The following is a 14021-nucleotide window of genomic DNA, read 5'->3' on the forward strand; positions in this document are numbered from 1 at the left end:
GATTTTTACCATTGCATGAGATTGAGCTCCAGCTTCTCACCTATACACCTGAATTTTTTAGCTGTAAAGCAGCCTTATACTTATCTCTGAAGTGTTGCTTCCACACGGCTGAAGAAGAACCTACATTATTCTCTTAACTGATGCTAACAGAAACTACTGCTGAGGTAGAATAAGATTTTTTGCCCAGTCTTCAGGAATGGCTGCAAGAGTGGATCAAATCTGAAGCTTTATTGAAAAAAATAAACTGGCACTGTGCTGGAATTGAATGCAAGATTCTTAAGCTGCCCAAGAGACAAATAGTCCTTAAAACACTATTCTGTCTGCAGCAGATTTATTTTGAGTAGGAGGAAACAATTCTCATGTTCTGCTTCCCTAAGAAGCAATCATACTGAAGCACCTAGGATATGAGAGTTCATTCAGCATTGTTTAGAGTTTATAAGTCAACTTTGGATCTGGTGCACCTGGAGGAAAAACAGAACAGAACACAGCAGATCTGTACCAAGGTCAGGACAGTCCCCAGTATCAGTACAGACTGGGTGATGAATGGATTGAGAGCAACACTGCAGAGAAGGACTTGGGGATACTGGTGGGTGAAAAATTGGATGTGAGCCAACAACGTACACTCGCAGCCCAGAAAGCCAATTATCCGGGGCTGCGTCAAAAGAAGCGTGGCCAGCAGGTTGAGGAAGTGGTTCTCCCCCTCTACTCCGCTCTCGTGAGACCCTACCTGGAGTGCTGCATCAGCTCTGGGGTTCCCAGTACAAGAAAGACATGGACCTGTTAGAGTGGGTCCAGAGGAGGGACATGAAAATGGTCTGAGGGCTAGAACACCTCTGCTATGAAGTGAGGCTGAGAGAGTTGGGGTTGTTCGGCCTGGAGGAGAGAAGGCTCCAGGAAGATGTTATTGCAGCTTTCCAATACTTAAAAGGGGCTTATAAGAAAGACTGAGAAAGACTTTTTATCAGGGCCCATAGTGACAGGACAAGGGGCAATGTTTTTAGACAGAAAGAGGGTAGATTTAGATTGTCTATAATGATGAAATTCTTTACTGTGAGAGTGGTGTGACACTGGGACAGGTTGCCCAGAGAAGTTGTGGATGCCCTGTCCGTGGAAGTGTTCAAGGTTGGGTTGGGTGGGGCTTTGAGCATCACTTCAGGCATCTCATCTAGTGAAAGATGTCCGTGCCCGTGGCAGGGGGGTTGGACTAGATGATCTTTAAAGGTCCCTTCCAGCCCAAACCATTCTGTGATTCTGTGATCTAAAGTGTGTGGACAGAGGAGCATTATCAATGAAGTCACCTGTTAAGCTAGTAGAGCATGTTCTCAAATGAAAACTTCTTCTGTGCCTGGTTCTGCTCCAGACATACTCCCTAATCCTAGCTATTAGCAATTTGGGAGAAGACCTGCCATAACTGTTGTCAAATTTTATTGACCTCTGTTAGTGTTGAGACATCTTCTCTCGGCATTTTTGCCCAGTAACCCACTAAAATTTTTAGGACTAGGCTTATTAAAGAGTTCTTCAGGAGAAAAAAAAAAAAGGAAGAATTTCGAATTGCAGAACAGAGTCAGTGATCCTTTCAGTATTTAGTAAGTACAATTTTGATAGAATTCCTGATAATTGAAATTCAATTTCTTCTTTGGTAGTCACTGCCCATGACTACGAAAGATCCTCTTTCACACAGTTTCTGAACAGAGGTGGATGGGACACCTCTCATGAGAGCTTGCTGATCAGAAATCATTTCCCCTTTAGTAAAGGTAGGGGTTACAGAAGAAGTACCAAGCAAAGTGTGTAAAATATTGCCTGATCTGATAGAATTTTCTGCTTTACGTTAGGTTTACTGGCTCGGTGAAGTATGCAAAGTTCAGCATCCAGATCTGACTTAGTTTTATCTTATTGTATGTGTTCCTGAAGCTACAGAAAATAGTTCTAAGACTACTACTCTTAGAATTACTTTTTATCTTCTAGAATAAACTCAAATGTTTCATTTTAAATTGGAAAGATTCACAAAATTAATAGATCCAATATTATTTTCTAACTGCACAGGTGCTTATTTCAGCCGTGTTTTTTTTTCCTGTTAGAGATTGTTTCACTTACTGACTACATTTGCTGGGTCAGACTGTTATCCATTATGTGGCCATCTACTCCAGCACTTTGTGACAGCTGTGACCAACAGCAAATAGTCAAGGAAAGAGTTTAAGTAGGAAGCATTTATAAAATTAATTCCTGATATATTTCCCCACCTTCCAGTAAGCCTCAGTTTAGGAATTTTGGCTTCAAGCCTGCATCCAGATCATTGTATGAAAGCTACAATGACACCATGGTACCTTGAGTAGGTATCAATGGCACTATCTTCTGTAAGTTTATCTAATCTCTTTTGAATATATTATACTAGCAGTTGCTGAGCAATTTTTGGGGCCTGGCTTTTCTTCACAGAACTCACTTGTATCTTTCTTACAGTTTCATATGACTTGCTTTTTGCTTAGTACACATAGTAAATTATTTTCATGAACTAAGCAATGTTTGCATCTAAACTATACCCTAAAGCATGTATGTCATGACCCATGGGAAACATCTTTCTGTATTTTGGAAATTTATCAAAGTAGCTGCAGTGACATCTGGCTTGATAACTTCAAAATAATAATACTGAATTTGAAATGAAAAAGAACTCTGTATGCACAAAGCAAGTTCCAGGTACTGCAGTAAGTGCAGTAAGCAAGTGACAAAGTGGATTTTTATTTTTTTTTAATTAAGCTAGCACTGAACTGTCTCTGAACTGACCCTGAGGCACACAAATGGTGATGGGTTCTTTATGAACTCCAGTCCTTAAAAAATCCCATGGAGTTGTGCAAAGCAGGTGAAACCCTACTTCACTATAGTTACTATGAAAGACATATTAGGCTTGACAACTGAGAGAGGCTGATAGGTTAAACTATCAATGTTTTAACAATATTAAAAATAAACCAAATAGCTGGACTTTTTTTCTTTAAGACCATACATGAAACTGCTGTGCCGTGTTAAGCGGCTGCCAACCTTTACCCTACAAGCACAAAGATTGAAGTGTTTGTGTGTGCTGTCAGATTCTGTGGGTCCTCTGGGATGGACTGTGCTACTGAGTACTAGCATCAGGTGTTTGTCTTAATATCAGACTACACTGAAGGAGATTCTACATTGAAGACAGCTATGCCATTGTCCAGGGATGGTGCCTTTGCTTTCTTTCAGCTTTTGAAATCAAGGCCTTCCCAGCACTAGGAAAACTGTCAAGAAGCAAAAGAAAATGAAGTATCATTTACTTACAGATTAACATTGTTAAGTATTTGTGCTCAGTACCTTTGAAGCTTTGCTTCGTGCTTTATTTGGCTACTGTCATGACTGGTTCTACAGTTTGCTTAAAGGCTTCCCTGCAGTATTATGCAGCCCGAGAGCTGATCTCGTTGCTGGTTGCCATTCAGTTTAGAGTAGCAACGTGAGAAATATTGTTGCTTGGACAGTCAATCCTAAGACTTGGATCCTTTCCTCACTGGAGGAGCCAAAGAGAATTGAAATAGAGAAGGGAAAAAATAGTCAAATTGGAAGTAGAATAGGTGGTTTTCAAGTTGTAAGATACTATAGACAAGGATTGCTAGGTTTTTCAGGGGTAGATATTTTGTTTCCATTAGACTTCAGTCCCTGTGTTTAATATATACCTTTTAAAGTGAATATTAAACAAACCAACTGCTTTTAGGGGGAAAAAAAATCCTTTTACTCACTGTCATGGGAATCTCAGTTCCTTGGTAACAGTGGGATAAACAAATTCCTTAGACAGAATTTTTGAGAAATATATTCCTCCTCATGAAGTCAGAGCCTGCATTGCCTGTGAGCTGCCTGCCTTGAGCATTTCAGAGGATAATGATGGACAAGGTAATGCATGAAAAGTTCGATGTGCTATGTCCTGTGTCCACAGAAACAATTTTCACGTGGACAAGGATGCCTAAAAAACTTGTGAGATCTTGCATGAGCAAATAATATTAATGTAAAAATATTTTTAAACTGCTGTCAGAGTTCATAGAGCTGGTCAGTCCAACTGATAAGCTTTGTGTGTCTGAACAGCATAGTAAAAATCTGTGAAGAAATGTAGTTGATTGACTTTAGTTCATGCAAAAGACCAAGCCTGGGCATCTATTTCAGATTTTAAATCAGTCTGTTGATTTAAATCTTGCCAGCTTTTACTCTTGGTCTTTGAAAACTTCCTGCGTCATCTCACCCAGTGTGTCATTTGTGCACATTTTGAGTTGCTAGTTCATGTTTTCATTACTAATTTGTGGGGGACAATTTGCAGCTGAAACTTCAGAGAGTTAAGGATGTTTTACTGGAACAGGAAAAATGAAGCTTAAATTCAATCTCTAATAAGTACCCAAGTTCATTTACCACACAGGACCTAAGTGTCTTCAGAATTAGGATGAGGCGAAATGGCTTACTTTTTATATCTACCAACCCTTATCTTTGGTTATATTAATCATACTCAATTACTAGCAGTGATTTACATCTGTTTTCATTATGTTTGATGGTAGACATTGTATGTATCAATCTGTCTTTTTTCAGCCTTAAAGCACAGACTGCAGGAATGTCCATGAACCAGCTCCCTGACACTTTATCAGTTATTTGAAATAGTCATTATATTGCTCTTTGACCTCCTTTGACCATGCTTTAGGAATGACGTTGAATGAATTTTCATTCATAGAATTTTTACTGGTCTGTTTCAGATTTTGCAAGAACGAGGTTCCAGGATGTGAAGACAGTATTGAACGGTGACAATTTTTTCTCTTTTATTCCAAGACGCAGTGAATTGTCACACTGAAGAGGCTCAGCTGCAAAAGAAAAAAATCTGATTTAGACAATTTTCTGTTGATCTGGGTTCAACCATTTTTGCCTATAAGCTGGTGTCAACTGGCTGAAAGCATTGCAAGATTACATAGTGGGAATAGACGGTGTGGGAGTGTGTGTTAAGTTTTGGTTGTAGTGCATGACTGTAATCTCTTGTGGGCTGACTGATGCTGGTCATTTGAAAAGAAATGACCACACACTCATATTTAACTCTGAGACATGTAGCACTTAATGTCTGGTGCTGGATGACCCAACGTTGATCAGTTCGGAGACATTTTCCTACTAATCATTGTAAACATTTAAAGGACAATGTAATTGGTGCTACACACACACACACACACACACACATATTACAGCCCACAAATGCAAATATTTGGGTCTACATTGTTTCAGAATCAGTGGCAGCCCCAGCTGACTGTGTTATACTGCACATTCCTTATGGCTCTGTGACATACTCTATTATGTAATAACAGCCTAGGAGATCAACTGAAACTAGCACATAAAAAGTTACACAACAGTCAAAAGGTTCCTCTAAAGGAAGGGTGTATATATTGATTGGATTTATAGCATATTTTAATACCCAAAGGGAAGACTAAACTCAGAGAAAATCATCTCTGAGAATTTCACCTGAGTTGTTCTTGATGTTCCTTCTGTTAAAACAGTCTCCTCCTGCAAAAGTTATGCTCCAGTCTTAGCCAGATGTTTGGAAGGGGAATCAAAAAATTCACTTAAAATGAACAACTGAACATTCTGTTTCTTTTGAGATGTTTGTGCTCATATGTGTGTTTGTGCTTTTATAAAATGCCTATAAGCATTGAACTCTGTGGATTATGGTAGAGATTTTTCAAGAGCTGGAGGTTGTACAGAAATACGGCTGGCTAGTCCTAGGTCCCTATCTCTATGACTGGGATTAAAATCAACTTTGAGTGTGAATACAAGCTCATCCAGTTGAAAAACTTAATTACTTCAGACATTCAGGATAGCTGTAATCAATCTTTCTCTTTCTGTACTGTTTCAACTATGCAGTTGAAGAACACTGTTTGAAAACATCTGGTGCAGCTTTATTAGTTTGTCCTTGATGAAGGCTAATATACAAGACTGGAGCTTTTTAATACACTATGTTTTGAGGAAAATCTTTAGCACATCTTTAAAACACTTAATGAAATTGATGGTATAAAACTCTGCTTCATTGATTTATGAAAACAGTGGAAGGGAGTTTCAAAAAGCTACAAGATTGTTTTGAATTCTAAAGACATTATGTTTTCATTCTCAGCAACTTCAGAATTCATGCATATAATCCTTTACACAAAAGTGTGATTTTCAAACACCCAGGGTCTACTTTTTTTTTTTTTTAAAAAAAAAAGGACTTGCTATACATTGATAAAAGTTTGGCAGAAACAATTTGTAAAAACCATTTCTACTAAGCAGGTTAAGCAATGGGCTAAATGTTTTGTCCATGCGTCTAATGCTTGAAAGGGTTTGTAATGCATTTTGCGACTTGGATGTGGTCTGCACAGGAAGCTGCTGGCCCCTCCACAACAACACATAAAATGTTTGTCTTTTTTTAAGATGTTAAAACTGAATTGAATTTACTAAAAATGTAATTGTGTAAGGGGAAGTGTTTATACTTTTATACTTTTTTAGGCACCCATATTTTATCAGTTTAAATTTAGCACCCAAATTTCCCCTAAATAGTAACAGATTATCTTGTGTATCTGAAAATAAGCGTAACAGTTGTCTGTGTTAATTGCATATTAAAACATTTCCTCTGCTGCAGTAGTTACTGTGTTTTTAAACAGTATGACTCCACCGAATTCTCTGAGCTCCCTAGCTCATGGAATTGCAGCCAACCATGTTTCTTGTTGTTTTCTTGATGTGCTCTACAGAGTAATTTGGCATTGGCCTAAGTGGATTTTAATGCCTAAAATATCTGTTTTACAATGATCCTTCTGAATCAGCATTTCTGCTGTCTCTCTTATTTAACCCAAAAAAGACAGAATATTTTATTTCATAAAGTGACATTTTTCAAGAATGACAGCAGCAAAGCATGAGTAACAAACCGAGCAAACTGAACAAATTTAGAATATGTAAGAGAGTGGGGTTTTTTAAGTATGTTTTTTTCACTGGAGTATTTTCAGCTTAAAAACATGCTTTTATGGTGAGATTACCTGCGATCTAGTTTACATTGTATCCCTGTTGTAGCAAATTTGGGGGAAATGAGTGGTTAATCATTTTGCACTTTGTTTCCAATACCTCACAAACATTTTAAGAAAGAAAGAACAAAGAAAAAAAGAAGAGAACTTTAATAGGCAGGTACCTTGTAAATTATTTAAAATATGCTGTTGTTTGACACCACCTGAACTAACTACTTTCCTGTTCTTGCTAATGTCATTATTGCTTTAATTTTTGTGAGCATGTGAGGCTTTCAGATAGATGGAAGTGCTACCGTATGCCTTTTGAAAAAGGCATTAAGAATTGATCCATAAATAAGTGTGGTTTCTTTTTATTTGACTCTTGTAATTTCAAATAAAGTTAGCTACGGTAACAAGGTAATTGCATTAGAGTCCAATCTACATCACCAGGTTTTGCAAACATTGCTTCATCTGTTAAGATCTTGCAGGATGAGGTAATGTACCTATACAGTTTAAACCAGAGTCCTTTGTCTGTTTCTTTTCTGTCATTTGGAGAGTATTTACCTCAAGAGAACTGCCTATGACTATGTAAAGCTGATGGGTTCACTAGGGGGCTGTAGTTGAAAAGCTACTCTACAAAAGCCTTGGACATGAACTCTAGATTTACACAGCTCCTCTGTTCTTAAATCAAAACAGTATGGCAGCTTAGAATTTAAGATCCTGAGCACGAGGAGATCATGGCAGAAGAAAATAAAGCAGGAAGGGAGAGATACCAGAATATAACAGTTAATCAAGGTGACCTCTCATGAAAATGTAAATTCTATGGAAGATTTCACTTTCTACCCTTTTGCTATATGAATATTTAGTGAAGTTGTTTGGCTTATTGTCCATGGAACAGGAGGTTCATTCAGCAGATGATTAGTGGATTTTCAGTGAAATTCTTTAAAGGCTTTTACATGACAGACTTCTTGCAAAACTTGTTTAAAAACTAAGAAGTTCAAATTTACCATAGCAACTTCTTGCTTTGAGTTAGGAAACATATAGCGTACTGTTGTCCTTAAGTTTTGTCAGAGGCTAATTTCTGTATTGGAGATGACATTTTTATATTAAATTTCTAGCAATGTGAATGCACAGTTATGATTGGTTAGAACCAGGACTGTTTCCTGAAGATACCAAAATTGAATCCATCTCCTCTTTCTCTGAGAGAGGGTTGGTGTTTTTTTCTCAGGAGAAAAAGGAAAAGTTCTAGCAGATTAAACAAAAGAAAACTTGATTGCAGGTATGCTTAGGGAACAGGTCTGTTGAGTAGGATGATGGTGTTTCAGAAAACTGCTGCTCAGAACAGAACACTGTATTCTGTGAATGTCTGTTGAGGTTGTTGAGAGTTGTCAGTCTCTTTTTAAGCAGTAGAGAACTACCACCAGCAAATTAACACACATTAATTACAAATTACTATTTTTATTAGTATTACAAAAATGAACTTGGAATGCAAAAATGCAGTAGTATCTGATTGAATGAAATTACCTAGAAACTGAATTATAATGTGTGTTGTCCAATCATTCAGGTATACTGGAATACATTCCTTGAGAAGTACTGAGAGAAAAGTGAAGTACTGGGGTTTTCATGGAGATCAAAGTCAAGTGAAAGAGAGTCTGGAGAAGCAGCCTGGGGTTTTGTTCACTTGAGGTGTGATAAAATCAAAAAGTGTCATTCTCCTATTTTATTCTATCTGACCACATCAAAAGAATCTTTCAGGTTTTTCAAATTAACTTCTTCCATCAGCCCTGAAAGGTGGGGCCCTTGAAAAGAGGTGAAATTTTGTTATGCCTTTAACAGTACCTGTTAGCTCAGGACAGTAGGATTAAAACTTCTAGCGGTCATTGGAGAAGTGTCTTTTCTAACACAACAATTTCAAAATGCATACGGTCTGAGGATGCTGCCTGTTACTTCATTATAGTTTAGACTGCAGTTATCGCCAGCTTTAAGGACAATCTCAGGATTTTACCTGAGTTTGTGTGTATAATTACTGATTCTTAAAATAGTCTAAATATTCCGTTTAAAAAAAAAAAAGCGGAAGGCTGTCTGAACTCAGTGTCGTATAACTTTTGTTTCTTTTGGCTCACAACAATTAGGAGCTGTCTTTAAAGGCTTCTTACTGAGCTGAGGCTTTCAAGGGCTAAACAGATCTTACTGTTCAGTTTGCCTAGATGAGTGTCAGACAGAAGGAACTCTTACCATTTTCAGTGCAGAAATACTAAGGGCTAAAATCCTTTCCGGGGCTAATTTGAAGTTCCGGAGACATACAATGTTTAAAAAGCAGCTAGTCTGTTTTTCTTTCAACTCATGGACTCTAAAATAATTGTTACAAATGGCTGAACCAATTACAGATATAAGTGTTCATATATGGCTTGGAATTTCAGTATGCGGCTTGGAATTTGAGTATGCAGTTTTGTAAGGAATACACAAGAGAAGACAGTACACTTGCCCACCACTTTGTTATTGCCTGTGTTGAAATCTAACAACTTTTATGAATAGCACTGGCAATAGAGAGACTTTGAGGAATATTCTGCTGCAGGAAATTGTCGCTGAGTATTTCATTGCAATTTAGCTGTCCATTACTTTAGCAAGGCTTACCAAGGCATAAACTTCTCAAAAGTTCAGTGAATGGACACTGCTGCAAACATAGCTTTCTGGGCCCATCAAAGGGTTCTCTTTAGGATGTTGTGTGTTAATAACTACTATAATGAGAGAACCTTTTTTGAAAGTTATTTTGCTACTTTGGGGGTGGGTGGAAGGGGAGGAGGTTCTGCGACAGTGCTCCTCTGCTTGCCTTAGAAAGCTGAGCCTAAATTTTGACCTGACTTAACACATGTTGAGATTTTCAGGCCTGGTCATCTGAAATGTAAGAGTTAATGTATTTATGTACATGATGCTTGCTCCTTTTGAAGATTTTCCAAAAGCTTATGCACAACTTTACTCAAACTTAACTTGGCTTATGTATACTTGCTAGGATGAAGCAAGTGCCAAGGCACTGTAAGAGAAATGTTGCCAACCTGTCCACCTGGAACTGAAAGATCACCCAACTGAAGGAGTATCAAATGGCAACTATTTCCAGCTGCTCCTGTACTGAGCCTCATCTGAGCCTAGCTATGAAAAATCTGTTTCCTATGGACTCTCTAGGCCCACCTACCCAATTCAACAGATGCTCTTTTTTTCCCGCCCCCCCCAAATCACTGGTCTCAAGATCAGTTCTGCATCAGCTGTTTATGTTAATATCCAAGCGGCCATACTTGCACCATGTTATTTCCTGGATAGTGGATTAGCAAGAACACTTTATTTTGTGCCAGTTCATTATCTCTGAAGTGTTCTTACTGCAGCAAAGTTTGAGTTTTGATCTGGTTTTAATGGGTTTGCATTAGCCAAAACTCTTAGCACAGACATAGACAAGAAACTGAATCCATGGAATTGCCCTAGATAAAAATCAGCTAGGGCTTCCCAAATCATTTGAAGATGGTTACAGTTAACCATCATTCTTAAAAACATACAATTAAAACGTGTGTGGGTATTTTTTTAACCTCCTTTTCATAACACTAGTGTATTGTAAACTGCATGAAATAAACCTGTTTTTTCCCTTTTAAACTGTGATGTCTTAAATTTTTCTTTTCTAAGAAATCTGTTGATCTTGACATTAACAGTGTAATATGACTGATACTCCTATTTTAGCACTTCAGATATAAAATGTAGTTGCATTTTTCTGCAGTGATTCAAAGCAGTAATACTTTTTCCTTTGTAAAGGAGACGTATCCTTTTCTGCTGCCCCAAAGGCTTTGTCACAAAAAAGTCATGTTTATTCAGATATATATCTGCTGGGAAATGAAGGTGTTTTTCTTGGTGTTTGCTATGACTGTTGCTGATCATTATAGTAAGACATAGTCCCTTCTGGTATGGATATATAATCACACAAAAACACATGTAGGAAGTTTTAACTAATCACTTTGCATACATTTTCTTTCACACGACTCACAAATCACCCTGCTTAGTATCACGGATTTATTTTAGAATCTAGTACTTTGCTTTTTAATATAAATGCTTCTTTCGTCTGAAAAACTAAGGTAACTGAAATTGACACTTCATAATAAGGCCAACATATAGTATTAGAAATGTAAATAAGAAGCCACTTAGTACATGTTTGCTGCAAAAGTTTTAAAGATAGAAATGGCTGAAGGAAGTAACTGATTAAGTACCAAGTACAGGTTGCTGAAATTATTCAGGCAGTTTGACAGCTGTGTCCTCTACAAGTATAGAAAAGTTCATAATTCAGTATTAGTATTGAGAAGACCACTGGACTGCTTATTTTCCAAACTGGTAGTAAGAATTAAGTGTGAGAAGCTAAGACCTGTGAGTTCTAAAATCTTAGAGGCTGTACAGTTACATATGAGGTGAATTTCATCTTAACAGTTTTAAATACAAAACATATTCTAATCTTTCCTTATATATCCAGCAACTTCAGTAAAGTGGTGTCATTTTACTAAACTGATTTTCTGCATTTTAATTGCATTTGAATTTTACTAAAATAAGTCCTAAGTACAAACATAGCTGTAGTAGAAATTAACTAATCATGTGCATCTATATTTTTATCAGACTGTCTTACTAAAAGTATTTGCACTTTACAGTCAACCAGCACTACTTTCAATCGAAATTCCTACTATATGTATCTGTAGCTTCAAGTGTCTTCACCAGTTAGCAAAAGTGAGAGCATAAAAGGGACAACTGTGTACACTAAACCAGAAACCAGTTAATAAAGGCAACATAAATGAGTAAGTCATTAACATCCTGTTTGGATCTTTTGTAGCATTTAGAGTTTATTTGGAGCTAGCTTTCCTTTCAGTGGGAAGTTTCACTTCAGAAAGATGCAAATGACCCTGCAAATTCACGTTTCAGTGTGCTGAAGTCTCGCCTAGCAGTCATAAACACATAGTCCATATTTATGTGACGTTCTCTGAGACTGCAATCTGCACAATTTCATGAGATAAATCTTGTGAGCAGTGTGTTGTTTCCCCTATAACCCGCTGCTTTTGGTAATGTCACTGGAATCACTGGAAAAGGTAAACAGGGGAGTACATGTATGTCGTCGTTCCACTGTGGGCATTTGCTACTGGCGAAAGATTTCTTAGCTAGAGTGATCTTTAGTCTGATTTGGCATAGCCATTGTTGCGCTTCAACAGCCTGCTGAAAGTCTCTATTCCAAATTAGTGTAAAGACACCACCAGACATTCCAAATAAATTTTCACCAAGTAACATGCTACTGAGATGGCATCCAGTAACTGGTTAGTGAATCAGCCTGCAACTGGTGTTTTCATTAAGATCTTTGAAACTCCCCTCTTTCCCCAAGTCATTTGTGACTGTCAGGATGTCTTTCTGTACACCCAGCTGCTAACTGTCCTCCACGTCTTCTCCAGCACTTACTGGTTAAAAGGAGTAAAGAAATTAAGGCAGATGCTGCCATAGGTATCCATGCATTGGGAAAAGAGAAAGCTGGGCAGGAGCAAGGGCCCACAGGAAAGCAGGTATCCTATTTTACATCCTTATGATATGTAATTGGCTAAAGCACAAATGTGAACAGGAACTGTTCATTCTAATAGAATGTAATTACTGTTAAGTAACTCATTTATGGAGAGAAGCTAAATGAGGACTTGATGAGAACAGGGCAAGTGGTCCAAGGATTTGGTTTGCTTATATGAAGGTGCAATCATTATTTTGCATTCTTAAAACATTTCTGTGATATGTCACTATATTTCTCACTGCAATAGGAAGATGTTGAAACTGCCCACCTGCATGGGAGGAATTCGAGCCTAAGGCCAGCCTTCACTAGTGGAGGTGAATCCAAAGACTGAAAAGTCAATTTCAACTGAGACATCAACCTGGTAGATGTGTGATTCCAAGCACAAACTCAGACCCATCCTGGAATGAGAGGTTTCTTTGATGATGTATAGCTGTTACAAGTATGCCTGTGGAAGCTTTGGAAGCACTTTGTCCTTTTCCATCTCTGCTGGCAATAAGGTCTCTTAAAAACATTAGCTGCTTGACACAACTTTGAGATTTAAAACAAAGATCTTGCTATGTCAGGCAATACCCATTCCTTTGACAGCTCAATTATTTTCTTGAGACCAGCCTAGAGAGATACAAACAGAAAGAATGCTCACCTTTTTTATCTTTTCCGTAGGAGTCAAAACCAAAATAAATTTAAATGAGAATATGAATTGTTCAGTGGAAAAAAAAAAAAACAACTGAAAAGAGCTATAACAGGCCACTCAGCTCATCCCCTTGGCTAAAGGCAGGAGCGGCTACAATTAAAATGCGTGTTGTCTAACTTGCCTTTAAAGCCCTAAGTAATGAAGACTTCATACCCATGCTCTCCCCATTAGGCAGCCTAGTGTTGTAGTATCTTTGCCAGTAGAAGAATTTTTTTAATACTTCACCGCCATTTTTCTTACTGTAGTTTAAACTGATGACATCTTGCCCCCTCTGTTACGGACGTGAATTGTAGATTGTTGCCTTACCCTGTGCAACAGCCTTTTGTTTTCTCAAGACGGTTTAAAGCTCCGTATTGCGTACATCATGTTTGAGGTGATACAATAGGCAAAAAAAATTAACAAAATTTTAAGTGGGAATTTTAAAAGCCAGATAGAACAAAGTATAAACAAAAAAATGTCCAGCAATGCCTAGATTTATTCTGCCAGCTTTAGGTGCCAGTTGTAACTGAATTCCAGCTGCCTGGGGTTATGAAGAAACAGAATTCCTCCAATGGGTGTTCTAATGTGCCTAAGATGAATCACTCTTGCAGGTGCCTGCTCACTAGGTGGAATGTTGGGCAACAAAGTTCCTAACTTCAGCATGTATTTTGATTGGGGCCGATTCAAATTTAAGTGATTATTTATTGAAATAGTTAATTCTAGAGTTCCCAAGAAGAAAAACCATTTTGAACTTTAATACCACATAGAACATAGTTCAAGAAACGTTAACAAATGC

At 37.7% G+C, this 14021-nt stretch overlaps 1 protein-coding gene across 1 annotated transcript in view; it reads left to right on the plus strand.

Moving 5' to 3' along the window:
• Positions 1-13164, plus strand: part of KCTD5 (potassium channel tetramerization domain containing 5) — a 42769-nt gene extending 29605 nt beyond the window's left edge. Inside the window, exon 8 of the mRNA XM_010570633.1 lies at positions 12803-13164. Within this exon, the coding sequence (XP_010568935.1) occupies positions 12803-12886 (84 nt within the window). The 3' untranslated portion in view covers positions 12887-13164. The remainder of the gene's footprint in view (positions 1-12802) is intronic.
• Positions 13165-14021: the final 857 nt, after the last annotated feature.

The sequence above is a fragment of the Haliaeetus leucocephalus genome, unplaced genomic scaffold, assembly GCF_000737465.1.
Source record: "Haliaeetus leucocephalus isolate CR32 unplaced genomic scaffold, Haliaeetus_leucocephalus-4.0 Scaffold295, whole genome shotgun sequence".
Taxonomy (NCBI): domain Eukaryota; kingdom Metazoa; phylum Chordata; class Aves; order Accipitriformes; family Accipitridae; genus Haliaeetus; species Haliaeetus leucocephalus.